We start from the raw sequence: 27,956 nt of genomic DNA, 5'->3' as shown, positions 1-27,956 counted from the left end.
ACTATAAAACAAATATATATTTTAGTAAAATAATTTAGCAGTTTATGTTGAACTCTAATCTTTTCCAGGTCACTAAAATACATTATTTAAACAAAGCTTGGTTTGATTGTTAGACTCCCATTAAATTGTTATATTTGCCACCTTTAAACAACCCCATGTGAAAGACAAAAGTGAAATCGTTTTTATAGCGTCATTAAAAGTATATTTTGCATTCCACCTAATTTACGAGCCAGCACTAAACCTACATCCCATTGCGCCACCGCTAGTTGGACAGCTCGGTCACCGCCTCCGAAGCCTCCACTAGCTTCTGTAGCTGGCGGTACTTCCGGATGGCGTTGCGCACGAATTCCGTTGCCCGACGCACCCGTTCCGGGGTCATCTCTTCGGCTAGCATGCGACCCACATCCTGGGCTCCGCCGGTGCGCAGAATATTCACAGCCCGGGCGGGTATTTCGCAGATCGGGGTGATCCTGCACAGGGCACTGGTGATGGCGCCGCCAAAGAGGATAATCCCCACGGCGGACAGAACCACGGCGGCGATGCGGAAGAGCGTGGACATCAGGATCGAGGGCAGCAGATTGGAAGCGAATGCCAGCAGGGGATTGGGGGAGGCGGAGGAGTTGGGTTGAGTGGCCGCCACAGAGGTGCTGTCAGCTTGCCCGGGCGCGTTTGTGGGCACCAGGAATCCCTCGTAGCCCGACTGCACCACAATGGAACCCGGATACGGATAGATGCCAGGTGCTGCTCCCGTAACAGGAGACGGATAGGAACCGGCGAACGGAGCATAGGCTCCGTACTGACTCAGATACTGCTGGAAGGCCTCGGGCGTGAGAATTCCTCCGCCGTAAATGGTGGTGGGATCAATGCTGCTCCCACTGGCAACATTATCCGGCTGTGAACAACAAAACGGGAATAAATTAGTCATTTTTAAAAATAAATATCACTTAAACTTAAATTTATATATATAATATTTATTTATATCTTAAAAGAAAAGAAAAAAAGAAAGAAAAGAATATTTAACAGGAATATATAGTAAAATTCTTGGTAAATCTATTTATGACATAGTTAAGGAAAAAATCTAGGAAATTAATGTTCATTTGGTTATATTTGCAAAAATCGTTAAAACAAAAGACGTTATAATAATTATGCTTCTTATTTTCATTTATTTGTATTACCAAGGAACAACTTCAACTTTATTAGTGATTTAGCTTAATTTATCATAAACAGGCAATTCAAATTAATTTAACGTATATGGAAAGATAATCCATAATTAATAATAAATCCATTCAGATGAAGCTTTTCTTAAAACGGACTACAACGAGATTATATTCTAACTTAAAGAAAAGATCGCTTTAAATCCCTTTCCTTTTCAAGCACCTCGATAGTTTGTATTATTTTTTATGGAACATTATATGATGTACTCACCACCGCTGTCTCCGAATTCTCCGTGGCTGGAGGGATGGTTTCGTTGCTGGTTACAGGGGTTGCATCCTGGGGTGCACTGCCTGCCGCGCCGCTCCCCTCGAGCAGTTTGTCCGACTCCTCGATGGTGTTGGGCGTGGCAGCCGGAGGAGCAGCATCCAGGGCGGGCACACATACCGATCCCCGGACCATCAGCACCAGGAGCAATAGCAATTGGGATCTGCACTTTTTCGGGAACATCTTCTTCGCTTGGTTTGGAACAGACAACTGATCCTGGCTAAGGACCGATCAGTTCTCTTATAGCCTCGTTTGCAGTGATCGGCCATTTTCCCCAAAATATTTTGCAATTTATGTCACATTTTCCGAGAATCGTTAGCCTGTCAAGGGTCCCTTTTTCCTAATCCTTCACACAAAGCATTTTCCATACCTTACCTGCGAGGAAAACAAAACAGGTAGAAGATGCCGACGCCGTGGGACCTCGTCACCTGCAACACTATTATGTGCCGGCTAATTACCACTGTGCCGGCCATGTCCTTGAGGGGCTCTAAGAAATGTCAAGCACGCGATGAAGTCGTGACTGTCGAAAAATGTTTGATGTAAACACGTTGAGTTTCAAGTGATGCCAATCAAGCCCCTCCAACCGCCTTTATCAGGCGCTCTGAATTGGAAAATCTGTTGGCAATCAATAAAATGGTTTGGGTAAAAGGAAAACATAGCTTGGGATATTATGTAGACGTATAATTTTAGACACGACAGGGAACATTTTGACCGAGTTTCGGCCCCCACCTCCAAGTGGTCGAAACAGGTGAACACTCGGGCGGTCTGTCGTCCCTGGCAACGTTCGTTATGAAAACTAAACGAAAACAAACGCGTCCAAAGACAGCGCGACTTAACATGCTCTGAAAATTGGAGAAGTCAGACAGCGGATACATCTACATCCGTGGACAGTGACGTCGGCAAGTTGGGACAGCCGAGGCAGAGATTCTATCGCTGGGATAGCACAGGACAGGATCCCACGCACCAACACCTACACCTACACCTTCATCTTCTCACCTCCAGCAGCAGCATCGGAATCGAAATTGAGGGAGTCCTTGCTGGTCCCCAAACAGTCCTCAACTCAGCTCCGGCGAACGCGGACTCGACGACACTCGACGGCATACTGGGGAACTGCATTGACATCGACTCGGTGGCCGTGGTGCAGCACAAGCTGGTGCACAGAATTGTGTGAGTAGTGAGTAGCCATGCGGTCCGGTCCAACGCCTTCTGTGCATATTCCATAATGAATAAATAAGTGAGTGCAATTAAGTGCGGGCCAAAGCACAGCGATTACCATTTCTGGATAGTATTTCTCGTGGTATGTGTTTAGACGGCGCGCATTCCCCTTAAAAATTGTTTCAAAAATTAAAAATTATTTATGTGTTAGGTATAAAATATACAAAATAATTTGCATAATTTTAATAATTACGGAAAACCTTTCATTTTACGCGCTCTCTACATGCATTTTAGATTAAATTGCTGCATACTTTTAGGCTGTCGAATTATTAAATGAAATTAGAATTTTGGAAAATTAATTACAAAAATAATTAACATGTTAACGTTAATGGCTACATAATGGGGAACGAATTTAATTAATGATGAACTTAATTTATAGCTCCTTTACTTTTTGTTTGTAGTTTCTTTGAAAGAACATTTCGCTTGCTAGAAAATATAAAAAAAAATAAAATAAAAAAGTAAACAAATTGCAAAACCAAACAAAAGACTCGAACTTTGCCGTGTGTCTTAGGACCCTTACAAAGAACAATTGACATTAATTAACTAGAGGCATAAAATCGATGCATTGATTATTCTGTGTTGACCACCAAGTTTTTTGGGGCTGCGTGTGCCAAAGTGGCCGTCTGGTGCTGGCTAACTTGGCATTCAAGTTTCGGCCAATGAGCGACACGAAGCGTATTGTAACCGAATTCGTTTATTGCCTACTCCTCAGAGGTGGCAAGATGTCGCCGCCCGTGCTGTATTACCTGCCGCCCAGTCCGCCCTGCCGCAGCATCCTCCTGCTGGCCAAGATGCTCGACCTTGACTTCGAGCTGAAGATCGTCAACATCCTGGAGGGGGAGCAGCTGAAGCCGGACTTCGTGGCCATGAACCCGCAGCACTGTGTGCCGACCATGAACGACGAGGGTCTGGTACTGTGGGAGAGGTAAGTTGGATGCCACAACTTCTTGACCCAACCTCTAATATCCTTCGTTTGCAGTCGAGCGATCCTCTCCTACCTGGTGGCAGCCTACGGAAAGAGTGACGAACTATATCCCACTGACATCCGTGTGAGGGCCTTGGTGGATCAGCGACTCCACTTCGATCTGGGCACCCTCTACATGCGACTCACGGACTACTATGTGAGTGCATTGTTGCGTAACCTTAATCACAGATATACCATACATTAACATTAAATTATTCATGAAACCTTGAGCAAGGGGTTAGAAATTAAAATTAAACCTCAATAAATATTTACATATAAAATGAGGTCCCTTAATGCTTAATACAAAGAAATAGCTATTTGATTGTAGACAACAGCAACGTAAACACTTAATTTTATTAGTTTATTTTTTTAATTGTAGACCACATAAATGTAAACATTTATTTTACAATGTATAAACCATTTCGTTAGATAAAAAAAGAGGAGATATACATTTCTTTGTTCATATTGAATTAACCTTTGCATTATTGAAGCATTCAGTGTGCTTTTTTATTTTTAGGAATAAAGGTTTTAAGGTTTTATACTAAACATATATCTGAAAATCATTTATTTGCTAAAATATTTAATAATTTTGTATTTTACTTACATTATCTAATCCCAGTTCCCCACAATGTTTATTGGAGCCCCTTTGGACGAGGGAAAGCGCGCCAAACTGTCGGAGGCTGTGGGCTGGCTGAACACGATCTTGGAGGGAAGACAATATGCAGCCGCGGATCACTTTACCATCGCGGATCTTACGCTTTTGGTGACCGTTTCCCAGCTGGAGGCCTTCGAGTTCGAACTGCGACCCTATAAACATATCCGCCAGTGGCTCGATCGCTGCAAGGATCACATGGCACCGTTTGACTACGAGGAGCTGAATGCCAACAAGGCCAATCTGTTGGCCGACATGTTCAAGGCCAAGATGAACCAATCCACCGGCACCTAAGATTCCTTTAAAAAGCGTTATACCATTAGGGAAATATATTAAATGTTAGTTGTGTAAGTGTTGTATTGAATAAACGAGTTTTTCTGTGAGTCAAGTATCTTTTTTATAATTGGAGACCTACAAAATGGGTTTCATTCTTATATGTAATAATATCAGCGTATGAGAGCGTATTTCTACAACCTGAGCCACCTAAGTATATACGACTTCTCCTTTCAAGCCATTATAAAGTTTGGCAAATAGCTTATTAATTATATTTTTATTAAATTATATTTTTTGTAAACTCATTTTATATCCGTTTACGCGGACTGCGGTGGACAATTAATTAATTTATCTTTAATCCTAAAATATATTATTTTATAAAACATGCTAAGGTAAGTTGCAATCGTAGATAATCTTATATTTTTGTTTCAATTTTCACTCATCAAAGAAAGTGGTGTATTCTTCAAATTCCCTGACATTGCACTTTTATAGCAGTGTTATATTAATAAGTATGCTTCAGCCGAGCCGAAACGAAGTTTCAAATGTAATTTTCATCTGAATTGGCAGTTAACTTAATTGAGTTTCAGTCCCCGAAGTGTGACAATCTAGATGAATTGACTGGTTCCAGAGGGGGCCGAAATGAGCTGTTAACCGGCGACCGGACGCCCACAAAAAGACGACATGACACACATTTTAAAAATACCGCCACCCAAAAACAGAGACCAAAGGACGCTGCTCCAAATGGCCGCAGGCAAATGAACAATGAACAGTATTAACTTGTGTGTTTGGCAGTGGTCAAAAGGAGGGCGTGGCCGAGGTGGCAACAAACTAGCGGATGCTGATGGCGGCACCTGTAAAACCTCAACTGAAATTTAATGGCACGACAACAAAAAAGGCGGAGGAGCGCAGCATCTATGAAAGGAGTGGGCTATTTTTAAACCGGACATCGGCAGCCCGCAGCCAGGCGGCCACGGCAGGATAATGGAATCCGGCTTCACAGTCTCAATTTGGCCGCTGACAATGGCGGCCGCATCTCTGGCTTTGGCTTTGGCTTTGGGATTAGCCGTAGCTCTGATAGCCACCGGAAATGGCCATCTTCAGCAGCAAGTGGCCAACAGCAAACAGTCGCATCTTTGGCTTGGTGGGTCTGAAAAAGTGCAGTGTAATTCAAATTGTTTCCTTCAAAACTCAGTTCATTTTTATTAAATACTCAAACTATTTTATAAATTTATAAATGTGTGTGGTTCAGGAAATATTATATTTTACATTCAATACTCTATAATAAAAAAAAAATTTGTATAAAGCTTGGCTTAGAGAAATCTCTATAAGCATTATTTTGAACGTGTAAGCCTACACCTTTTATGCATTTTGTTTTTTATTTCTATTTTTTTAAAACTTGTTTTGTTTTAAAAGTGCAACTTTTATAAAGTCTGTTTTTCCATATTTTTTTACTACTTGTTTTACTTAAGTGCCATAATGGAAGTTTCAAATATTTAACATATTATATTTGGTAAACACAAAGTTTACTATTATTAAAATTAATGAGTATTTTACATACTCTTTCAGCCTCTTGATTTCAAATAAATTTATTTTTATTAAGTAAAATGATGTATTTATAATTCCTTTCTTTTCAGATTGCTCCTGCCTACATTTGAACGAGCGGAATGCCACCCAATGGGGCAGGTTGGCCATTAACGCCAGCCAGGCGCTGGGCGCCAAGAACAACTGCCTGATGGTCTTCATTGCCGGCATGGATGACGAGCTGGTGGCCTTTCGGCTCGAGCAGTTGCAGCTGCGCCCCGGGTGAGTGGCTATGCTTCCGGCGAGATTCCGGAATCTGGGATCTAGCATTCGGGTATCTGTCATTCGGGGATTGGTGCGGGGAACAGACAGCCGATTGAATCGATCGAATCGGCGGACAGCTGCCGACGACAGCCATCAAAATCGAATCCGTCGATGGATAAGGCTGGCGTCCGTCGAGGAAATGCCGTGGCCAAATGGGGAATGGGAATGGGAATGGGGCTGCAGCCAAATCCCCAACGCAACGGCAATGTAATTAAAATACCTTGCGAAGGCCATGTGGGCGGTCCGTTTTTGGTGGAGCCGTGGCCGCCGGCACGCCTGGTTATTTATATAAATCCCGCAAATTTGTGTCAATTTATGCAAAATTGTATGCAGCCACAGTTGTGCCATAAATATAACGCACACAATATTTCGGAATCGATTTGTCAATAAAATTGGAGAGCACTGGCCAAGCACATTTCAGTGGAGCTTGGACCGAGTGTGCCGCCGAACGTATGAGTAATATTTAAGGTGCATCAGTCGCAAGGAAAACGCGTCCGAGTCGCTGCCAAGTCGCGCGCAATTCGATTGTCCTAGTCGGTGGTTGAAAGTGTCAGTGAAGTGAAGTCGACGAGGAACCGCAGTTAAGCCGCCGGTAAAACGCCCGTAAATCGCCCGTAAATCGCCTGTAAAACGCTCAAAAAACGCGTACGAAAATTCGATAAAGCTTTGAGAAAATATCAATAAAATTAAGAAATTTTTAAAATCTTGGAACTTATTTCAAATTGACATTAAATATAAAAATATTTAATTTCTGTTTTAACTTGAAAAGAGGCATAAAATCATTTGTGAATTTCCAACTATTCGCTTTTCAAATTACCAAATATAAATTTTTAAAAATCATATACAAGTTATTAAAATTAATTTATTTCTGATTTTTTAAATTTCTTTATTTTTAAACTCTAATGGCATTGGATCGTCTTTTCTCTTAGTTAAAGTAACTAATAAAACCCTTCGGAATTAATTAGTTTTTAAATTAAAAGTTTATATATCGCTTGTGAAGAGTCGAAAAGAAGAACGCGTTCAAAATGTCCATGGATCCATCGGTTTCCCTAGAGGATCTGGAGCGTGTGAGTGAGAAATGTTTTGGTGAATAAATTGTTCATATATGAGAGCAATCTTATTTAAAATCCAGCGACGACGTCGCACCAGTTCCGCCCGCAAGCAGTCACAGACTCCGCAACCACCATCGCACCTGGCGGATTCGGAGGCCATGGCCGTGATCAACGAGATTTTCAATCCCACGCTGAAGCTGCCGGAGTCCAGTGGCCACTACACGTTGCCCGAGGAGATGAGTGCCGATGACCATGTGGCGCCCCATGAACTGGACATTGCCAAGCTGGCCGAGCTGAAAGAAGTAAGTGCTAAGGGCACCCTAAGCTGGCCATGATTGATTTTCCCGTGGCTCGTTCCAAGGTCTTCTCCCTCTTCGATACGGACTGCGATGGACTGATCTCCAAGGAGGATCTGCGGTTCACCTACACGGCCCTGGGTAACGAGCCCAACGAGCAGCTGATGGAGCAGATGATGCAGGAGGCCAAGGAACCGCTCGACTACGAGGCATTTGTCCGGCTGATGAGCCGACGCACCCAGGAGCTGGATCCCGAGGATGTGCTGCTCGAGGCATGGAGCAAGTGGGATGACCACGGCACGGGCAAGATCGAGGAACGCAAGTGGGTGCTTTGAAACAAACGAACTTGGGTGAAATAACCCAATGACCACTTTATACCACTTCAATACCTAGAATCTATGAAGAGCTGATCAACTACGGCGACAAAATGACCCTAAACGAGGCCAAGGAGGCCCTCAGCCATGCGCCGATGGCCAAACCCAAGTCCTTGGAGGAGCCGCCCATGATCGATTATCCGGCCTTCTGTCGCATGCTCAGCGGAATGCGCAAGCGAAAAGGGGAATAGCTCATGTGAAGATCGCCAAATTTGTTGAATTTCAATATATTTTTCATTAATTTATAAAACCGATTACTATAATTTAACGATTGGCCAATAAACTATCTTTTCTGCCTTAGCCAAAGAACTGAAATTCCTTATTTCATAAAGAATTCATAAGAATATCAGCAATATTATTAAAAATTATAATTAATTAATTATATTGAATGTAATTATATTAAAATTGAAAATTCATTTCTTTATGTTCCAATCCAATGAATTGCATATTTATTTTCTTTTTAAATTAGTTGATGCAATTTTTTTTTATTTAATTTAGAAGGAATCCGTAGATCAGAGGAATGTTATACCCAAATTTCACAAAATTAGTTTCATAATATATTTTTCTAGGATATGAGTCATAGATGTCATTCTAAATAAAACTAATGTTATTGTTTGCTTAATTTGTGGTCAAACCTTTTCAGTACCCCTTATTTTATTCTCTATATTTTCTTTAACTGAATATGCCCCTTTGCGTTGATTTGTTTTGAATTACTTAAAACCTTAAATCTATTGGCAGCTGTCTCGAAGTGACAATCGTATTAGCCTTAACGCCAACTTTTGTTCGACTTTTTATCAAAATAAATCGTGAAGAACCAGCCGAGCGTTGGGAATTATTTCTTAATGGCCATTTGCTGGTTGGCGAGGGGATATTTATAGGCTGCCTGGCTGACCAACGAGCCAGCCCCAAAAGTATCGGCCAATAAATTTTAGACATCGTTACGCATCTGCTCTGGCCAATGCAATCGGCCTGCGAAAATTCCTCTCTCTCTTTTCCGTTTTTTTTCCTCATCAAATGCAATTTCGTGACAGCTGCTTGGACAGCGTGGACGTCTTTCCCTTTCTGCGGGAGCCCGTCATCGAGAATGCGACACTGGCGGCGGACACCTTCTGCCAGCACAGCCGGAACCGCAGTGCCACGCCTATTTATAGCGCGGGTCGATTGCTCGGGCTGCGCCTCCGCTTCCAGCAGCCGCCCACCGAATTGGACAGCTCCAGTTGGAACTTGACCCTAAACGCTAGCTATCGATTTCTGAAACGGGGTGAGCCCACTTTAATGACACCAATATATCTTGAGTTTTTTACTGTTCAATCCTAAAATTCTATTATTATTTCAAAGATCAGAAAATCATAAATGCATAATTACAAATAAACTAAATATATTTAAAGAATTTGTAGGATTTCAAAGCCTTTATTTAATTAAAAGGTTTTATAATTAAAGTTCATTTTAACTGATATGACAAATTTTGTATATGTATTAAAGTCTAAAAACAAATTTTTTTAACTTTACTTTACAATTTTAATTTATACAACAAAAGTGCATATAAAAATGAATCATTCTGCTTACATAAAAGTATTTTATAAATTTTACTTCGTATTCATGTCTACCGATAGTACTACCAAAAAAAAACATTTCTTAATGCATTATATTATTGAATTTTAATTTTTTAATTAAACATATAACACATTGGATATAAATGTAATTATTGAATATTTAAACACCCCTTAGAAAATTTCCGGACCGATGGGCGCTTGGTGCCGCACAGCTTCTGCGACTTCTACTTCTTCGCCAGTTTGTCCGGCGAGGAGGGCAGTCTGGGCCAGGGCTACTTCCACTCGCCCCAGTTCCCCGCCCACTATCCGGCGCACATCAAGTGCGCCTACAAGTTCATCGGTCGGCCGGACACCCACGTGGAGCTGCTGTTCGAGGAGCTGCAGCTGCCGCCGGTGGCCAGCGGCGGATGTCAGTTGGACGCACTTACTCTGTTCGACGCGGAGTCCGCCCACATGAGCACCGTCATCGACGTGCTCTGCTCGACCCGTCCCACCCGCCGGCTGGTGAGCAGCGGTCCCGACCTGCTGCTCGAGTTCAACGCCAGCTCCAATCGCACGGCCAAAGGATTCCGGGGCAAGTACAAGTTCGTGTCGAATGAGCCGGGGATGCCGGAGGACACGCCCCCGCCTCCAGCGGTCTTGGAGGCAGCCAGTGTGGCGGTAATGCCGGAGAAGCTCCAGCAGCAGCAGGCCGTCGCCGCCAAGGCTAACGGTCTGCCGACGGATGCGGAGCTGTCGAAGCCCGGACGCTCATTTGGTGAGTTTGGCGCCCCATAAATTAGCCTTAAATTCAGCGACTTAATTCCCCCGCTCCCCCGCTCCCCAGCTCCACATACACTAAGACAAACTGGGCTGGAATTTGCTAAGCAAGAGTATTTTGTAAATGATTAAGGGATGAGTCTTGAATTTCCAATTCCAGTAAGGCATAAGGTCCTTTAGATCTGCCATTTAAAACCAAACATTATCAGAGACTCTTTTAATCTAAAATAATGATGTACTATTTTGGAGTTACAGTGTTCATTTAATAAAAATCAGTTAACGATGTCATATACGCATAGAAATCTTAATATTTTTGTTTTAAATAATATTCAATTTTTAAGATAGCTGATTGGCTTTTTGAGGTATGCTTTCTTTTACTTAATTAAAGTTGAAGAAACTAATTTATTTAATTTAATGTTTATTTAACTATTCATAAAGATATAACGTTTAATCATAATATGCAATTTAACAAAAAATATTATTACTAAATATTTAGCATCATTAACTAAAAAAGGTACATCTGTATATTTTGAATAAATTTTGAATCATATTAAATCGATGTTTTGAGTTGCAAAATGAGGTCATTACTAAAACATACTTGGTGGACTGAAAGCATTGTAGATCTTTAAAATTTACCATTTACAACAATTGTTTTCACTGTGTTTACTCGACCCCTTTCCAAATCCGGCCCCTTTTAAAGGCTCACGACCCAATCGAATTAAGTTAATCGATGGAAAATGGTGGCAAAACTAGTCTGCTCGTTCGACAGCCGCCATCTGCCTTGGTCTTGGTCCGGATTCCGAGGCGGAAACGGATGTGGCCAATTCACAGGGCCTGGGCCTGAGTGGTTGCCATGTAAATGGCTTAGGTTCTTGGTTCTCACTCAGTCTATTGCCAACTGTTGTGTCGTTCAAATGGCGTGCTTTGCATCGGTCTATATTAAATATTGTCTCTGTAGTTTTTTTATTCATCAATCGTCGGCCCCCTGCGCCCCTTTGCCCACCAGTGAGTCTAGCCCTTTACACTTGAGCCAAAACATTTATTATTTTACAAACATTAAACTTACTTCCCTTGTGTGTGCCAGTGTGAGTTCACTCAAATAAATAGGCTGAATATGCGTTTAAATATAGGCCACAGCAGGGCGGCAACACCACCGTACAAGGTGAACTTGAAGAGGCGATGGAGAAATAAGAACCTGTAAAAAAATAATTTGAGAATTTTAAGTAAGGTAGGAAGTGGCTTCAACAAAATAAAGTTGATGTGTCCTTATTTTAATTACAAAAAATTAAAGTAGAGGAAATGTAACAAATTTAACCAAAACCAGCAATTTAATTAATAATTTTATTTGATTAATGTAAATGGGAAGTCAAATTGCTGTTAGGAACGAAACAGAACATATTTTAAAGCAAAAGCAGAGGGTCCAAATACATAAATATACACCAAAAATTGTCATAGAAACTATACTATTGATAGGTGATTTTTAAACTATTGGGAATGTACGATTTTTCAATAAAATACGTATTAAATTATTACCACGATAGTTTTAAAATAAAACCTATGTGAAATGAAAATAAAAAGTTTAAGGTTTGTATTGCTAAGTTTTAAATTAATACCTATACAGACAGTATGGTACATAGTAGTTTATTTATTCTTATGCAACTTTATATTAGGAATATGCAACTCACCTTTTGTAGATCTTCTGAGCCCTTTCCAAACTCTCCGGTAAATCCTTGCCGAGATAGATGCGCAATCCGGCCAGGGCTTGCAGGAAGTAGTCGTCCCAATCGATGCTGGCAATGTCAAAGTCGTAGAGCTTTCGGTCCTCGGCGGACATACGCCGCCACAGCTGGTAGGTGTTGAAGGTGTCAAAATGCCAGGACGTGTCCACAAACGGGACCAGGATGTCGATGTTCTTGTGTATCTTGTCGTACAGCTTGATCATGCGCGGCTTGCGACCCCGCAGACGAAGCACCAGATCGATGGCATAGCCCGGCAGCAGGTGGTAGAAGAAGGCCATTAACCGAAACATCCAGGCGCTGGTGGTGCAGTGCAGGAAGGGCATCCACATCATCTGGGTGAGTGGGTATTTGGGCCTCAGCAGTGCCGCCTTGGTGCGGAACCCGCCCCAGGTGATCAGGTTGTCCTTGGTGGGCGTAAACGTGTAGATGGGTGGCTCCTGCGGCAGTTTCATCCTGCTCTCCCGGGCCGTGTCCCATGCGCAGGTCAGCAACATGTTGGCGCAGTAGTCCACCGGAACGATACCGGCATTGGCCTTTAAGTTGAGCCGTGTGACGCGCAGTACGCCGATGGCTGCTCCAAAGAGCACTGCAATGGGTCCGTAGAGGTTGTCGATCCAGCCGTTCATGGGCTCCTTGTAGCTGGCAATAACTGGAGGAGAAGCGAAAGTGTTAGTGGAGCAAGGGAGACCCAGTCGACGTTCACCTACTGACGCCAGGGCGAAAGATGCAAATGGGCAGATCCCCAGCCTCCTGCTGGAGCAGCTGTTCGGCCAGAGCCTTGGTGTAGGTGTAGGTATTGGGGTACCTGCCCAGCAATGCCGGTGCCATCTTGTCTATCAGCTCTTCACTGATGCCGTCGTGCAGTTCCAGCACCTTTTTGGCGGGGCAAGTCAAGTGCTCCGGATAGAAGCGCTCGCTGACGTGCTCCACCACGCAGTTGGAGAACGCGGTGGACACGTGGACAAACGCCTCCAGGTGGGGCATCTCCTTGGCCAGTTGAATCATTAGCCGAGCGGCTCGTGTATTGATGGCCAAAGCAATGTGCAACGGCTCCACAAAGCGCACAGTAGCTGCACTGTGGAGCACGATCTGCACCTCATCCACCAGCAACTTGCGATCCGAGATGCTCAGGCCAAGATCCGCTTCCTGGCAGTCACCGCTAAGGGGCACCACTCGCTTCAACACCTCGGGATCCACTTTCATTAGGTTAACGAAGACCTGTCATGGTTAAATTTAATTCAATGTGCTTTTAATATAACACTATGTTAAAATTAGGACATCGTCATTCTTAAACAACTTGTCCACTTAAAAATATTCGACTTCTTCCACCCAATTTTAAGAATTTAAAAAAGTGAATTATTGGTATAACTAAGTTAAATCCCATAAGTAATCTCTTAGCACAAAATTTCTAAGTAATCTGTTTGTTCTAATCAAAAAATTCTTAAAATAGATAAATTTTATAAAATCGTTTTCACAATCCAAAATTTATAAAAAAAATATTATTATTATTAATAAATAATTTAACAATAAAACAACCATTTTGTTAAGTATTTAAGGACTTTTTTTAAACTATTTAATTGTACTATACAATGTACAGTAAAAAATATAGTTTTCACTTTTGTTCTTGATGAAATTGCATTAGGAATTTTTAAATGCCTTAAATCAGATATAGATCAAAGTAAGGCTCCGAAAAGTTTCATACTTGTACAAGAGCCACCAAAAGGGCTAAATTCCGTAAAAAAGACTTGCGTTTGATTTAAATAAGGATCACTCACAGGCTCTGATCCCCAAGCGGCACATCGCTCCTGCATTTCCTGACCGCGCTTGGAGCGGATCAGCACATAGATGCGCTTCACTTCAGTGGTGCGAAGCAGCTTCTCAATGGTCACTGAAAAGGCAATAAACTTGAATTTTATCTTGAACTTAAACTGGTATGAAACCGTTTCCGCTAATCACTTTTTTTTTTTTGGTATTACAATTTGCAAAAGCATCTCAATTAACTACAATCCATATGATTCTGATGATTGGCGGACACTTGAACAACTTTTTATTTGTGCTGCAGCGAAAGAACTTAGGAATACCTTTTCCCAGGAATCCACTGCCACCTGTTAGAAAGACTGTTTTGTCTTTGTAGAATTTTTGCACATCCGTTGCCATTTTAAAGTGGGCTTAATTATCGAATCTTATTTGCGCACATATATACAGGAAGTCCTGATTACTTACTCCGCGTAGAACGGCACAGACTCGACTGATGCTTAAATGAGAGTGAATCTGTATTTTCAGTTGCTATTTATACGCGAACGCTTATTTCGAAAAAAAATCAATTGTCTTACCAAACACACAAGTGCACACATCGTAAATTTTGAGTCGTAAAAACTTACTTCCCTCCAGCACTGAAGAAGATCTTCCAAGCTGCTGCATTCGAGTATTACGTATACGCCCATTTGAACCATGGTCCATTAAAGCATGACCATTGTGGCTGACCTGCTGGGTAAGCAATTAGCTCTGCCTTTCCTACACTGAAATTAAAACCCTATGTCTCATTTCGGTGCATTGTGGTGCATTGTGGAGCATTGTGGTGCATTGTGGTGCAATGTCAAGTGGCGTGAAGACCTGTGATCCATCCATTTGGCTAATTGGAAAACGCTGTTGCTTTGGCCCCTTGCCGCAATGCCAATGCCCAAGGTAAAGTGCAATTCAGGGATAGAGAGTGAAACCCGGTAGTTGGACAGAATAGGTATACGTAATTGCAGTCGAGTGTCCGCACCCATGTGGCGAGTGTTTGGTCAGTGAGTGTTACTCAAGTCTAATGAATGTGACTGCCTAATTTGTATGGGAAATCGGAATGCAGACGTGTTAATTCTATTCATTGTAACGTAATTATATAGTACAAAGCATACGTAATACATGCAAAAATCAAAGAACGCTTCGATTACAATCAAATTGTGTCACTTTATAAAATTTAAATATTTTTATTGCGCTTTGAAAGCCGGCGGGGTAAATAAAAATGATAAGTGCTTTGGCAAATTATAATTTGACGACTTTCACCTTTCCTTCAAAACACAGCTGACTTTTTCACAACTTTGTCAAGACATGGTGTGTAAATACAATATAAAATACATTGTTAATGTAAACTTTATTCCTTTACATATTCACTTAGAGCACTTTCTTATTTATACACTTGTTCACTATTCAAAGCAAGGCGTTTAGTTAAATACCAGATTAAACATGTACCAAATAAAGCCCCCGAATAAAAGAATGAGTACCAGTTTAAGGGTTCTGTCCCATACGTAATACCTGCAAGAACATATTGAACATAGCATATTGCGACTTACTGATTGCCACTCACCTGGATAAAATCCGCTTGCCATTGGCCACGGATTCGGGCGTTCGAAGGTCCTTGAACAAGTAGAGTCGCACTCCGTCCATGACGGTCGTGAAGTACTCATCCCAGTTCAAGTTGGACAAATTGAAGTGGAAGGTTCTCTTGTCCGCCGGCGTCATCGACTGCCACATCTGGTCGGTGTTGTGCGTGTCCATGGTGAAGGTTTTCTTGGAAAAGGGAAACAGCACTCTCACTCCCTCGTGGATCTTGTGATAGGCCTTAATCATGGTCGGTTTCTCGCCCTTCAGGCGTAGAATCACATCGAGCAGGAGACCGGGCAGCATGTGGTAGAGGTAGACGCCAACGCTGTAGAGCCAGGGACAACCGATGTTGTGGGTGAATGGGTACCAAATCATCTTGGTATTGGGCACGGCCAGGCCATTAGCGTAGCATTTCTCAATGACTTCTCCGTAAGTGACGTCATTCGATTGGCAGGGTGTGTATGTGAAAATGGGTAGAACACTCTCCTTGGCTCCACTGGCCTTCTTGGCTATCTGAACAACGCTGGCAATGGCCACATTGACACAGTAGTCGGCCGGAACCACGAGGGCCTTCGCTTTGGGATTGACAAGCATTAAGTGCAAAACGCCGTATGCAGTCGCATAAATCATGCCTCCCAATCCTTGCAAGCCATCAACCCAACCGGGCAATGGCTCCTTGAAGACGGAGAAAACTGCAAGACCAAAGAGGTTGAGTTTAGAAGGGGTCTACTACTTTTTGATAGAAAAGTGATTTATTGAGAAGCGAAGGTTCTTAATTCTTATCTCATTCCACCTTTGAGATCGGAAGTAATTAAATGGTTAAACTCTCACTAGTTATGGTGAAATATAGATAGGTACGTACTGATGGCTGGTCGGAAAACACCGACTGGCAGGTCTCCCGCCTCCTCCTGAATCACCTGCTCCCCCAGAGCCTTGGTGTAGGTGTACGTATTGGGGAATCGGCCCATTAGGGTCGGTGCCATCTTGTTCACCATTTCGGTGCTGAGCGACTCGCTCAAGTCGAGAACCTTGTCAAAGGGACAGGTCAGGTTCTCCGGATAGAAACGCTCTTGGATGTGGTCCACCACACAGTTGGAGAAGGCCGTGGAGATGTGAAGAAAGGCCTCGAGACGGCGCATTTCCTTGGCCAGCTGCACCACCAGACGCACGGCGCGCGTATTGATGTTCAATGCGTCCTGCAGTGGCTCCATGAATCTAACCGAAGCAGCTCCATGCATCAGCACCTGAACCTCCTCGGCCAGAATCCTCCGATCCGCCTCGCTGATGGCCAAGTTGAGGGCACAGCAGTCCCCCGCTATGGGAGTCACATGCTCCAATGCACGCGGCTTGTCCTTGAGCAGAGCTTCAAAGATCTGCACAGAGAAAATGAAAACGGTGGTGTCTACAATGGCAGTGAGCAAAGACTTTTTAAGAATAAGACTTACTCGCTTAAAATATGTGCTATGATATGAAAACTACATTATAAAACAAAATTCTTTCATAGAATTTTCAGCACAATTTAATCAGACATTAAAATAAATTGTATGGTTTAAAAACTACATCTATTACAAAGCAAATGTAGCACAGATTGTTAGCACTCACCTTATCCTTTTTCCATGCCTCAAATCGTCCTTCCACTCTTTCTCCTCGCTTGGGTCTCACAAGGAAATATATACGCTTCACATCTGTAGCTCGCAATAACTTTTCTATGATCACTGCAAATTTTTGGATAAAACACTGCTATTATCCTTTGGTTGAAATTGATTTTTTTTTCTTTTTTTTGAAAAATGGCGCACCTTTGCCTAGAAATCCTGTGCCTCCAGTTATAAACACTGTTTTGTCCTTGTAAAAACTTAAAATTTCACTCTCCATTTTGTACTGCGAAAATGCGTAATTCACTCGGCGGATTCACTTCATCAAATAAGTAGTTTCTTTTTCATTTATATGTATTTATACCATTTTATACCAACCCACATATTATGTAATAGTGCAACGATATGCAAGCCGACAAGAAAATAAGAATATTGCTATATGTGTGTGAATAAATTGGAAATTGTAACTACAGTGAACCTCAATCACTGCAACCAAAAGATACATATAAGCAATACGGCTTTGTGTATTGGAAAAAGGTTTTTTTTATTAAATTTATTTATTTGTAATGTAGTTTAGAGTTGGTTTTGGCAAACTGAAGGAAACAATGCATAGAGAACGGATGGTCTTTAAGTTGATAAATTAAAAAAAAACCCCTAAAATTTATTTATTTTTTTTTTTTAAAAGAAAGAAAACCCTACATTTGGGGCACTTTATTTTAAGACCTTGACTTAGTTTTATATTTATTAATGTTTTAAAGGAATCTAAATTATTCCGACTAAGACTAAAATCATGTTTTGACTCATATTTTGTGGTATTGTATGGCCCTAACAATAATTATTGTTTTAAAATATTTGTTTAAATTTAATAATATGTAATTATTTTAAAAAAGCAAAGAAGAGTTTTCTACTGCTAACAGTGTCAAAATATTTAATATATAACAGTTCACAATATAACTAAATACAATTCCATATGTGTTTAAGATTGGTTTCGCTTGACGAGTTTGACCCAAAATCCTGTTTTTGGAGCCAATTGAAACCCGGAGCTGGCCAGCTCAAGTGGGATGCAGGATTTCGCGGCGGGGGCAAATCGGTAGTCCTTCAGCAGATAGTAGATGACAGCCTTTGCCTCGAGAAGAGCGAATCGGGAACCTAGAAGAAATATTAATTAATAATCAGCCAAGATTGGGCCATGGCCAAGGACGATCCATTTACCAATGCAGTTTCGTTGACCCAAACCGAAGGGATAGTATGTGAAGGGTTGAATGGTGTCCTTGTTCTCATCGCTAAAACGTTCCGGATCAAATTTCTTGGGGTTCTCAAAATACAGGGGATCACGATGGAAGCCACAGGTGGGCAGCCAGAGGACATCTCCCTTCTTAATCTCCACTTTTTGGCCATCCACCTCGTAGGTGATATCCTTGTTACACTCGCGGTCAACGGCAATTGCTGCTGGCCACTTGCGCAGCACCTCCGAGACGACCTGGTCCAGATACCTCATGCCCATGATGGCCTCGTAGGTCAGCTCCTTGCCCTCCAGGTCCGCGTCCACTTGCTGCACCTCCTCGTACAGCTTCTGCTGCACATCCTCGTTCTCCATCAACTCGTGGGCGGTGAAGCACATCAGCACAGCGGATGTCTCGAAGCCGGCAAAGAAGAACACAAAGCACTGGGCCACAATATCACGATCGCTCCATTCGCGCACCACCGTCGTCTTGGTCTTCTCCGTCTGGATGAGGCCACGCGCCTCCATCAGCATGTTGATCATGTCGGGTCGAATGATGTTGTGCTCCTGTCGGTACTTCATGGCATCCATCACCAGACGCACAAAGTACTGAGTGCTCTTTTTGTCAAAGATCTCCACTTTTAGGATCTAGAAAAGTAACGAACAACATGAGCAACATCTTCGGAAAGATTTGAATGTTACACCAACCTTATTGAGATGTTTCAATGCGAAAAAGAGCATGAACTTAATGTTCTGAAGGAACGAAAATGTGGTCAACTTTTTGCCCATCTGATAGAAGGTATTCTCCCGATCCTTGAACGAGTTAACCTGCAGCCCAAAGGCCGTCGAGGCGATCACATCGTTCGTGAATCGTGTGCAGTAGTCCTTCATGTCCATGTCCGTCTCCTGGACATCCTTGTTCAGGCAGTCCACGGCCTCCTTGGCCACCTGGTTCATCAGCTGGAACATCTGACGCATTTTGCTGCCAGTAAAGGCCGGGCTCAGAGTGCTCCGCATATCCTTCCACCGCGCATCTCGCATGGAGAACAAGGAGCTGCCAAAGAGATTGCTCATGTCATGCGGATCATCATCGCTGCTGGTGGCGAACACGTTGCGATGGTTGATAAAGTGGTCAAAGTCCTTTATGGTTATCTGCTTTATAAGATCTGGGTCGCGTACCATCAATAGCGGTTGTCGCTGCTCAAAGATACCGAAAAATCTAAAAAACAGAAAATAGAAATCAATGTTAATGGCCGATAAGCATTTTGTGACTCATTTACTGATACATCAAAAAGTTATTCCACCATTGAAAGAATTAGAATACATATACCCTTGCAGCTATTGCAAAAATTAAACATTCTTGAAAACTGTAAAATTATGATTTAGTTGCGTATATGTTTAAAAACATTGAAGCTATGATGACTTGCAGCTCAATTATTCTATAGTTCCTATGGCAGCTGTATGACATCGTTCTCCGATCTTAATAAAATTAAAAGCGTAATTCTGAACTGTCAAATTATTAATCAGTCAAAAAAGATTTTTAAAAAAATTACAAAATAAATTTAAATTTAAATTTTTTTAAACTTATTTTTTTTTACAAATTTTATTGTTTCCATGGAGGCTTTATTTTGATGAAATGTAAACTGTTTAACCCTTACTATATGTCGAAGAACTAAAAAAAATTTAAAAAACAACAGAATGAAATTATAAGGGTATGTAGACCATAAATTATGGTGGGTAAAACTTGCTAATTTCCATTTGATTTTTATCCGATGAATAGTCGGCATATTTATTGGTTGATCAAAGAGGTATTATTGGATATTGAAACTTATTAGAAATAAATAACAGAAATTACTGCTCTTAGAGGGAAACATTTGTTCGTTGTCATTCCGAGTAATTTTAATGAACCCACAGCATGCATAATAACAAAATATATTCTACAACAAAAACCAAAGCTGTTGAACGATATCTTTAAAGTAAGTGTTCCCGCAAAAGTAAACAAAAACATTCTTTGGTCAAAGGACCAAAGGGTTTTAGTCTTAATAATACCCAGAAAAAACTTAATAAAATTATATTATTAAAATACCTTTTTTAAAAATGGGTAAAAAATCAATTTAGACAGTTTTCATAGATTATAGATAAGGTTTCGGTAAACATTGTATAATTAATCTATAATTTAGAAAGGTAAGTTATTATCAAAGCAGTTGGCTAGAACTACGCTTTATCAATTATTTTTCCTATCTAAATATGAGCACTGTGAGTGCAACATTTAAAGCTGTCGTAAAATCGATAAGATTAAAACAAACTCTAGAGATAAACATAACAAAGCAAATCGCAACAGTAATACAATTATAGCTACTTCTGCAAATATTTTAGATAATTATTTCATTACTTCTACGATCTTTATACCATATGTTTGAGAGCATTTGAGAATTCGATGTTCAATAATTACTCAAACGCAGCCGCACCTACCATATTAGTAAGCTTATAGATAGAATACTGATTGCGTGACCTTGACGCCTACAATGATGAACCCCCATAGATATTTACATATGTACACAAATGCTCTAAACGGGTTTAAAGTGCAAACTAAGCACAACAATTAATTTATTAAATTCGGTTCATTGAAATCAACTCACTTGCTACTGCCGCCTTGCGTGTACAGATCACAGACTATGTCAAACATGGATTTCCGCCGCAAAAACATCTCGTACATGTTGCCAAAATACAGGATTGGCTTAGCGTATGGTAGGCCCCTGTCCTTGAAGAAGCCATTGTTGGCGGTTGCCCAGCGGTAGAAGATGCCACAGGCGATCGCAAAGAGTGCCAGGAATTCCCACAACATGATGGAGGAGCGTTTCGGTTCGTTCGGTTGGCGATCCAAGCGTCCAGAAGATAACTAAATACGCCACAAATAACTGGGAGCGTTTTGTTTTCACTACGCAGAGCTTTCGATTTAAGCTTTGCGTTCTGTCGCTAGATGCAGCCATATGTAAGCGGCATTTGATAAAATACTTGTTGTCCATTATAATATGTATATATTGGGTTTAATCGACTATGTATGTATGTATTTATGAGTGGAAGCGATTATGGCAAGTGCTCAGTATTTCAACAACACGAAATAAATTGGGTAAGCCGGCCGTCTCTCGGTTTTATAGAGATGTTTAGATGATAGTATGATCTGAAAAAAAACAAAAGCCAATCAATGAAAGCATATTAAACAATCAACAAATTTCTAAACTTAGCCTAAGCTCTTCAAGGTCGATTGTCTGGTTTGTATTTTAAAAAATTAGGATTATTATGCATGTCTTTTACCTTTCGTTCTTTGTTTGTTCTTAACTTTATATTTTTTCTGTCTACTTGTTCAACTCTAAATTCTGGGGATTTAATTTTCCACTACTAAAAATAGCACATCTCGATCCAAACATTCGGAGCTAACAAATGATTCAATAAAATTATTCACATGATAAAATAATTGTTGCTTTTAATATACAAATATTCAGTATAATCAAATATGCATTTGGGTGTACAAACGACTTAGACAAGAACTCAACATTTAACAATCAAGGCATGTAGTGGAAAGGGCTGCAGACTCTGAGTCTCGAGAGAAGTTTGGAGCCAGCTAACATTCAAATGCCGGCAGCTGCGTCGATAGAGCGGTCTGTGATAATGAAATTAAAATAATTAAAGCATTTAATCAAATTCGAGAAATTACTAAACATTACCTAAGCTTTTCCAGGTGCAGGGCCTCGTTTGTATTATAAAATACGAGATTAGCTTTTCGCGTTTCGGTGGTTGAAGATCCTCCATGCTGTGCAAATTGTTCCCTTAGCTTGCTTGCATCTTTTCCCATTGTAAAGTGAGCCACTAAACCTGCGAATAATTTGCTTTTTGAACTTGTTGGACCTGGAGTTTTTTCCTCCATCTTTGGTTCCTTTTTCACTTCTGATTTCAGCTCCTTACTGGGTTTGAAAAAGTCCTTCATCCCCTTTTGCGATGGTGACAAACTTTGATTCGCTTTTGGCTCCTTACGTTTGCTTGGCGGCGGAGCTGCCTCCTCATCATCCGAACCAGTTTTTGACCGTTTTTGTTTTTTCACTTTCTGTGGCGTTTTTTCAACATTCAGCGTATCCTCATCTTTGCCACAATTGGCCAAAAGCAGATCTACGTTTACATTCTTCTTGGAGGCTTCAAACAGATCTTCCAAATGGGCTAGGTCATTTGCATCCTTTGCCGATTTATCGCTGCGCAGACGGGTAATTCTGGGGAATCGGATCGAAATGCCAGACGCCGTATGCGCCTCGGATTTGGTGAACTCTGCGCCCGTAATCTCCCATACAGGCATTTTCAGCGGATCTTTGGCCAAGACATCTGGCACTAAGGACCTACTGCACAGCAGCCAATCGGGAATCTCGTTAGCATCGACACGTTCGGTCAGCTTGATGAGTGATTCGTGTACCTCCGCATTGGTGGAATCGTCCAGCCCAGAGTGCACTTTGGTCACCGTCTTCCACAAACGACCCGTCGCATCGTAGCAGCCCATGAGAAAAATGCTGAGCACGCCACCCTTTTTTCCCGATCCATACCAGGCACCAAGGACCACCAGGTCCGCTGTGTCAGCCATCTTGCCATCGAAAAGGTAGTCCTTCTTGACCTTCAGCCAGTTGCGCTTGCCGGGCTGATAGGTGCTGCTCGGGCTCTTCAGCACCACTCCCTCCAGATTGGCGTGCAACACCTTGGCCGTCATCATGGCCAGTTCCCTTTTGGTCTTGAGGAATTCCGACTCGGAAAGCTGTACGTGCGACTTGATGGGCTTGATATTCTGCTCAAGGATCTCACGGCGCTTACGGAATGGCCTGGAAGATAAACGTTAGTTATGGCTAACAAACAATTGCAACACTTACAGCTGGGTTAGATCCTCGCCATCGTAGAGTATGCAATCGAAGACGAATAGGCACACTGCTGCATTGGCAAAAGTCTGTTTCTTATGGGCACCCAACGAGCCAAACGGCAGCAGTGCTCCCGTGTCAGTGTCGACCAGTATGATCTCCGAGTCCAGAATCATCTCACCGCCTCCTGGAAAGGCGCGTGGTATGTACTCCCTTAGAGCTCTTATCTTGTGATCCACCACTGGCTTCAGATTGCGGCTGAAGAACTTGAAATCGTCTCCCTGCTTGTGGATTTGAACGCGCTCTCCGTCGTATTTGATTTCACTGTACAGGCCGGCGGGACTCTTCTTGAATGCTTCCTCCACGGACTTGCAGGCACTGGCCAGCATTGGCGATATTGGTGTCATCACCTGAATGCCGCTCAAGTTCACCTTCTTAGCCTTCTTGGCCGGGCTAATGGCGTCCTTTTTGTTCTCCTTGCCGGCGAACTGCTGCACAATAGCCACCAAATCGCGGGAAGACTGATATGCGGGATAGGCGTCGGGGCCAAAGGCATCCAAAATGTGTCTGGCTCTCGCATTGATCCGCAGGTCGTGCTTCACCAGCCGGATAAAGGTGCGCAGATCCAAGTCGGTGGCCTTCGTGCAGAGCTCCTGCAGCAACTCCGTCTGCTCATCCTCCTTGGTGCGCTCCACCAGCTTCAGCAGCAGCTGCTCCACCTCCTGCAGGTAGAGCTTGCTGTGCGCCTGAGGCTTCAGTTTCTTGGAGGCAGCAAAGTGCTTGCACAGCGTTTCCGAAAGGTCTCCATCTACAAGAAACCATACATATGTTAGTTAGAATCTTAATCAAAAAAAAAACAAGGTTTTGGAGTGGCTTTGGTTAAAACAAGTTGTGAGGCACTGCACACAAGGATATATATTAAATTAAGGACTATAACTTGCCCTGCTCCAAATCCAAGTGCATTTGCTGCTGGTTGGCGTTGAAAATTCGAGAGAACAGCTTGATGAGCGCCTTGTTTTGGAGATTATAGACGCGCTGGTTGGCCGCCGGTATGAGGAACTGCACCCAGAGCAGGGTGTCGCCCTCGAATCCCTTGCCACTGGTGCCCCGCTCGAAGAATCGCTGCAGTTTCTCCGCCTTCTTCAGGTAGCTCGACTCGCCGGCTATTTCATCACAGATGCGACGGAAGGTGTCCAACTTGTTGTCCTCGTTGTGCACCCGCTTGCCGGCCATATTTGTGCTGAGGAGACGAGTTAGGAATCTGGCCTGTCCTGTCAACTTGGGCAATAACATACGCAGAGGCACTACAAATTAACAACAATTTTCTATTTCACAGAACAATGCAAGCAGACGTTTGACTCACGCGTAAACAAATCGGGCACATTCGACTCCAATCAGCTGTTGCTGGCAAAACACGCTCTCGGCGGCGTTTTAATTGGCGGCTCGAGAGTCCTGCAATGCCGTTACGAATTTGAAGCCCAGCCGCCGGAACGGATCCAGATCCGATTCCACGACTTCAACGTGCCCACGGAGCACGAGAACTCGACGGCATGTCAGCCGGGGGATGCTCTTCACGTGGTCACCGAGGTACGCGGCCGGTACGAGACGCAGGAGCTGCTGTGCGGCGCCTTTCTGCCCAAGCCACTGATGTCCAATGGAGCACGGTTGCAACTGCAGTTCGTCGGAAAGTATCCACCCGCCATGACCAACAAGGTTCAATACTACGGATTTCGGGCGGAGTACCGCTTCCTGACCAGTAAGTGTTTCCACTGATTATAGGCTCTTTCCACTAACGAATTTGTTAGCCTATGCTAAATGTACGTATCTATATGTAATAAAAAACTGCATCAAAACACATAAAGATTTCACTATTTTCCTAAAGCTTTCATAAAAAATATTTTATTTTATTTTTTTTGTAATATTCTTTTGAATGTCTAATGAATCTTCGTAAAATGGATCAATTTCTGATAGATAAATATACTTTATTTTACGATTTAGGATTGCCTATACATATTTATTTGTTTCTTCTTTTTAAAATTTTTTTTTAATTCAAAAATACTATGTTTGCTCTTATATTTTAAGACTTTGGCATCATGACCGGCGTGCAACAGGAGGACTGCTCTTTCGTCTACAATAGCAGCGAGCGTATAAGTGGCCTCTTTCACTCCCCAAATTTTCCTGGTTACTATCTGGAAAACGTGGTGTGCAATTATTATTTCTACGGTGCCAGTGACGAGAGAGTTGTGCTGCATTTCACCTATTTCGATGTGGAAGGCATTGGATCGTAAGATCTCCATTATTATATATTTATATTATTGTATTTATGTTTTTACCGTGCAGTTGTGACCACCAGACTGCCAGTGACTTTATTGAGTTTTCCAACTTCATGAGCACGGATCGAAAGTTCAGCAGATACTGTGGGAGACTTCCGGATTTCGAAATGCGTTCCGATGGGCGTTTCTTTCGCGTCACCTTGCATTCAAATGATCGCTTTGTGGCCATCGGATTTCGCGCACTGTACACCTTTGAAACAATTCCCGTGAATAACTCTATTGCCGATCTGCGAGATAATGCCTCCATGCAGAGCTTCGTTTCGTCAGCTTTATCTCCGCCGGTTACTAACTTGTACAAGTTGATTTTTTATATTATGTTCTTGTACTTATAAAATATACCCATTGCAGTCAAACCAGAGTCCTATAGCTGCCGAAAAATTATCAGGAAATTTGGCGAATATCTTTTGTTAAAAAGTTTGTTAGGCTGGCGGATTATTAGCTGCAATTTTTGGTACTATATTTTTTAGTTGCTGAGTTTAATATAAATTACAAAAAAAAATTTACAAGTCGGACAAAAGAAATTTATTATAACTACAATAAGCTTTTTTTAAACGCCGTAGATCAAGAATTAGACAATTCGCAATAAAGGAGCTTTTGCAGCCTATTAAAATCACATTTATTTAAATCAGGAACTAATATCCTCTTCACACTGTCTTTTTATCGAGTTCGCTTTCGATTGCTAATTCGATCAGCTGTTCTTTGTTTTGATTTTAATATAGAAGGTCTCTAGAGATCACAACAATAGCAACGTGTGAACGAACCACTTGTTGCTATCTGCAATCTAACATCACCTGTAAGATTGCGTTTTTTCAGTTTTGTGGAGTCACGACGCCACTATCTGCAATAAATACAGCTGTAGCTCGATGCGATTAGCGTTATTAACATTTTAACAGTCGGTCGAAGCAGCCGAAATTACCGCAGGGTCTGGAGCTGATAACGCAGTTCTAGTCAACAATCACTAAAAGCGCATATTTGTGACCTCTGGAATGGCGACCAAGAAACTGGATGCCATAATTTTCGGTGCGACCGGGTTTACCGGCAAGTACACGGTGCTCGAGGCGGTGAGCGTGCTGAAGGGCCTCCAGTGGGGCATCGCCGGTCGCAACCAGGAGAAGCTGCAGTCGGTGCTCCGTGAGATGGGGGCAAAGTCCAAGACGGACCTCTCCCAAACGCCCATCGTGATTGCGGACGTGAACAATGAGGCGTCGCTGCTGGAGATGGCCAAGCGCTGCCGGATTGTGGTCAATACGGCGGGACCGTACCGATTCTTTGGCGAAAAGGTGGTCAAAGCCTGCCTGGAGGCGGGCACCCACCACGTGGACGTCAGCGGGGAGCCCCAGTACATGGAGACGATGCAGTTGCGCTACAATGATCTCGCCAAGGAGCGTGGCGTGTACGTGATCAGCGCCTGCGGATTCGATTCCATACCCGCCGACATGGGCGTCACCTTCCTGGAGAAGAACTTCGACGGAGTGGTCAACTCGGTGGAGAACTTTGTCTACATGGGTGTCAAGGGTGGCACCAAGGGCACGGGCACTGCCGCCCTCAACACCGGCACCTGGGAGAGTGCCATTCACGCCATCGCCAACCGGAGTGAGTCGGTGGCCATCCGCCGGAAGCTGTTCCCCCAGCGCCTGCCCAGGTTCCAGCCGAGTCTGAAGTCCCGAACTCCGCTGTCCCGCGCCGCCGAGGTGGACAACAAGGTGATCCTGCCCTTCCCCGAAACGGATCGCTCGGTGGTGATGCGCTCGCAGCGTTTCCTTTACGAGCAGGAGAAGAAGCGTCCCGTCCAGATGCAGGCCTACATGACATATCCCTCGTGGTTCGCGGCCAGTGTTGTGGTGCTCTTTGCCGCCGTAATCGGTATCCTGTCCAAGTTCTCCTTCGGCCGCCAGCTGCTGCTCAAGTACCCCGGCGTTTTCTCCGGCGGCATGGCTTCCCGGGACGGTCCCAGCGAGGCCCGCATGGAGCGCACCTTCTTCAGGATGACCATGAAGGCCACCGGATGGCCCAAGACCGAGCAGCTGGCCGAGAGCACGGATCAGTACAGCTCACCGCCCACGAAGACATTGACCGCAAGGATTACGGGTCCCAATCCAGGCTACGGCGCCACCTGCGTGGCCCTGCTGTCCACGGCGAAGACCATCCTCAACGAAAGCGACAAGATGCCCGGCACTGGCGGAGTCCTGCCTCCAGGAGCCGCCTTCCGCACAACCAGTCTAATCACCGAGCTGGAGAAACACGAGCACGGCATCAAGTTCGAGATCGTGGCCAACAAGTAGTGGCCAAAAACAAGGAGCAACTTTCAGATTTATATAAAAACATACAGACATTCAAAATATGAGGTGTTTTC

General features: G+C 43.0%; 9 protein-coding genes across 13 annotated transcripts; 4 read left to right on the top strand and 5 right to left on the bottom strand.

Annotated features, from left to right (window-relative positions):
• Positions 1–176: 176 nt before the first annotated feature.
• LOC108134797 lies at positions 177–1,798 on the bottom strand. Its single transcript, XM_017255247.1, has 2 exons — positions 1,426–1,798; positions 177–892 (listed from the first exon to the last, which is right to left on the bottom strand). Exons 1-2 carry the CDS (start codon positions 1,660–1,662, stop codon positions 263–265), a joined length of 867 nt encoding a protein of 288 aa, XP_017110736.1. The 5' UTR covers positions 1,663–1,798; the 3' UTR covers positions 177–262.
• A 307-nt stretch (positions 1,799–2,105) lies between these two features.
• Positions 2,106–4,699, top strand: LOC108134798 (glutathione S-transferase D7). 4 transcript variants are annotated; one of them, XM_017255249.2, is made up of 4 exons: positions 2,106–2,646; positions 3,407–3,619; positions 3,674–3,815; positions 4,278–4,699. In XM_017255249.2, exons 2-4 carry the CDS (start codon positions 3,417–3,419, stop codon positions 4,602–4,604), a joined length of 672 nt encoding a protein of 223 aa, XP_017110738.1. In that variant the 5' UTR covers positions 2,106–2,646; positions 3,407–3,416; the 3' UTR covers positions 4,605–4,699. The 4 variants fall into 4 exon arrangements, with proteins under 4 accessions (XP_017110738.1, XP_017110739.1, XP_017110740.1 ...); XM_017255250.2 differs by having other exon boundaries at positions 2,106–2,653; XM_017255251.2 differs by lacking the exon at positions 2,106–2,646 and adding an exon at positions 2,711–2,776.
• Positions 4,700–5,564: 865 nt separating this feature from the next.
• On the top strand, positions 5,565–25,956 carry LOC108134779 (suppressor of lurcher protein 1). Its single transcript, XM_017255227.2, has 7 exons — positions 5,565–5,724; positions 6,218–6,386; positions 9,182–9,411; positions 9,879–10,460; positions 24,607–25,026; positions 25,353–25,554; positions 25,611–25,956. Exons 1-7 carry the CDS (start codon positions 5,565–5,567, stop codon positions 25,933–25,935), a joined length of 2,088 nt encoding a protein of 695 aa, XP_017110716.1. The 3' UTR covers positions 25,936–25,956.
• On the top strand, positions 6,790–8,445 carry LOC108134783 (calmodulin). Its single transcript, XM_017255232.2, has 5 exons — positions 6,790–7,020; positions 7,358–7,495; positions 7,561–7,782; positions 7,842–8,098; positions 8,170–8,445. The coding sequence occupies exons 2-5, from the start codon at positions 7,454–7,456 to the stop codon at positions 8,339–8,341; spliced, it is 693 nt and encodes a 230-aa protein (XP_017110721.1). The 5' UTR covers positions 6,790–7,020; positions 7,358–7,453; the 3' UTR covers positions 8,342–8,445.
• Positions 11,481–14,472, bottom strand: LOC108134781 (fatty acyl-CoA reductase wat). Of its 2 annotated transcripts, none has more exons than XM_017255229.2 (5): positions 14,283–14,472; positions 13,977–14,089; positions 12,909–13,419; positions 12,148–12,850; positions 11,481–11,657 (listed from the first exon to the last, which is right to left on the bottom strand). In XM_017255229.2, exons 1-5 carry the CDS (start codon positions 14,356–14,358, stop codon positions 11,558–11,560), a joined length of 1,503 nt encoding a protein of 500 aa, XP_017110718.1. In that variant the 5' UTR covers positions 14,359–14,472; the 3' UTR covers positions 11,481–11,557. The 2 variants fall into 2 exon arrangements, with proteins under 2 accessions (XP_017110718.1, XP_017110719.1); XM_017255230.1 differs by having other exon boundaries at positions 14,425–14,466.
• On the bottom strand, positions 15,319–17,499 carry LOC108134782 (fatty acyl-CoA reductase wat). The gene is made up of 5 exons (XM_017255231.2): positions 17,364–17,499; positions 17,170–17,282; positions 16,430–16,940; positions 15,551–16,259; positions 15,319–15,498 (listed from the first exon to the last, which is right to left on the bottom strand). Exons 1-5 carry the CDS (start codon positions 17,437–17,439, stop codon positions 15,408–15,410), a joined length of 1,500 nt encoding a protein of 499 aa, XP_017110720.1. The 5' UTR covers positions 17,440–17,499; the 3' UTR covers positions 15,319–15,407.
• LOC108134780 (probable cytochrome P450 9f2) lies at positions 18,011–21,288 on the bottom strand. Its single transcript, XM_017255228.2, has 4 exons — positions 21,021–21,288; positions 19,090–19,600; positions 18,372–19,029; positions 18,011–18,308 (listed from the first exon to the last, which is right to left on the bottom strand). The coding sequence occupies exons 1-4, from the start codon at positions 21,224–21,226 to the stop codon at positions 18,136–18,138; spliced, it is 1,548 nt and encodes a 515-aa protein (XP_017110717.1). The 5' UTR covers positions 21,227–21,288; the 3' UTR covers positions 18,011–18,135.
• LOC108134778 (DNA ligase 3) lies at positions 21,840–24,750 on the bottom strand. The gene is made up of 5 exons (XM_017255225.2): positions 24,634–24,750; positions 24,212–24,574; positions 23,286–24,078; positions 22,107–23,237; positions 21,840–22,042 (listed from the first exon to the last, which is right to left on the bottom strand). Exons 2-5 carry the CDS (start codon positions 24,561–24,563, stop codon positions 21,931–21,933), a joined length of 2,388 nt encoding a protein of 795 aa, XP_017110714.1. The 5' UTR covers positions 24,564–24,574; positions 24,634–24,750; the 3' UTR covers positions 21,840–21,930.
• Positions 25,957–26,340: 384 nt separating the features above from the next.
• On the top strand, positions 26,341–27,942 carry LOC108134799 (saccharopine dehydrogenase-like oxidoreductase). The gene has a single exon (XM_017255252.2). It carries the CDS (start codon positions 26,590–26,592, stop codon positions 27,883–27,885), a length of 1,296 nt encoding a protein of 431 aa, XP_017110741.1. The 5' UTR covers positions 26,341–26,589; the 3' UTR covers positions 27,886–27,942.
• The last annotated feature ends 14 nt before the right edge of the window (positions 27,943–27,956 follow it).

The sequence above is a fragment of the Drosophila elegans genome, unplaced genomic scaffold (assembly GCF_018152505.1).
Source record: "Drosophila elegans isolate 14027-0461.03 unplaced genomic scaffold, ASM1815250v1 contig_476, whole genome shotgun sequence".
Classification (NCBI taxonomy): domain Eukaryota; kingdom Metazoa; phylum Arthropoda; class Insecta; order Diptera; family Drosophilidae; genus Drosophila; species Drosophila elegans.
This window is presented reverse-complemented; position numbering and strand designations above follow the sequence as displayed.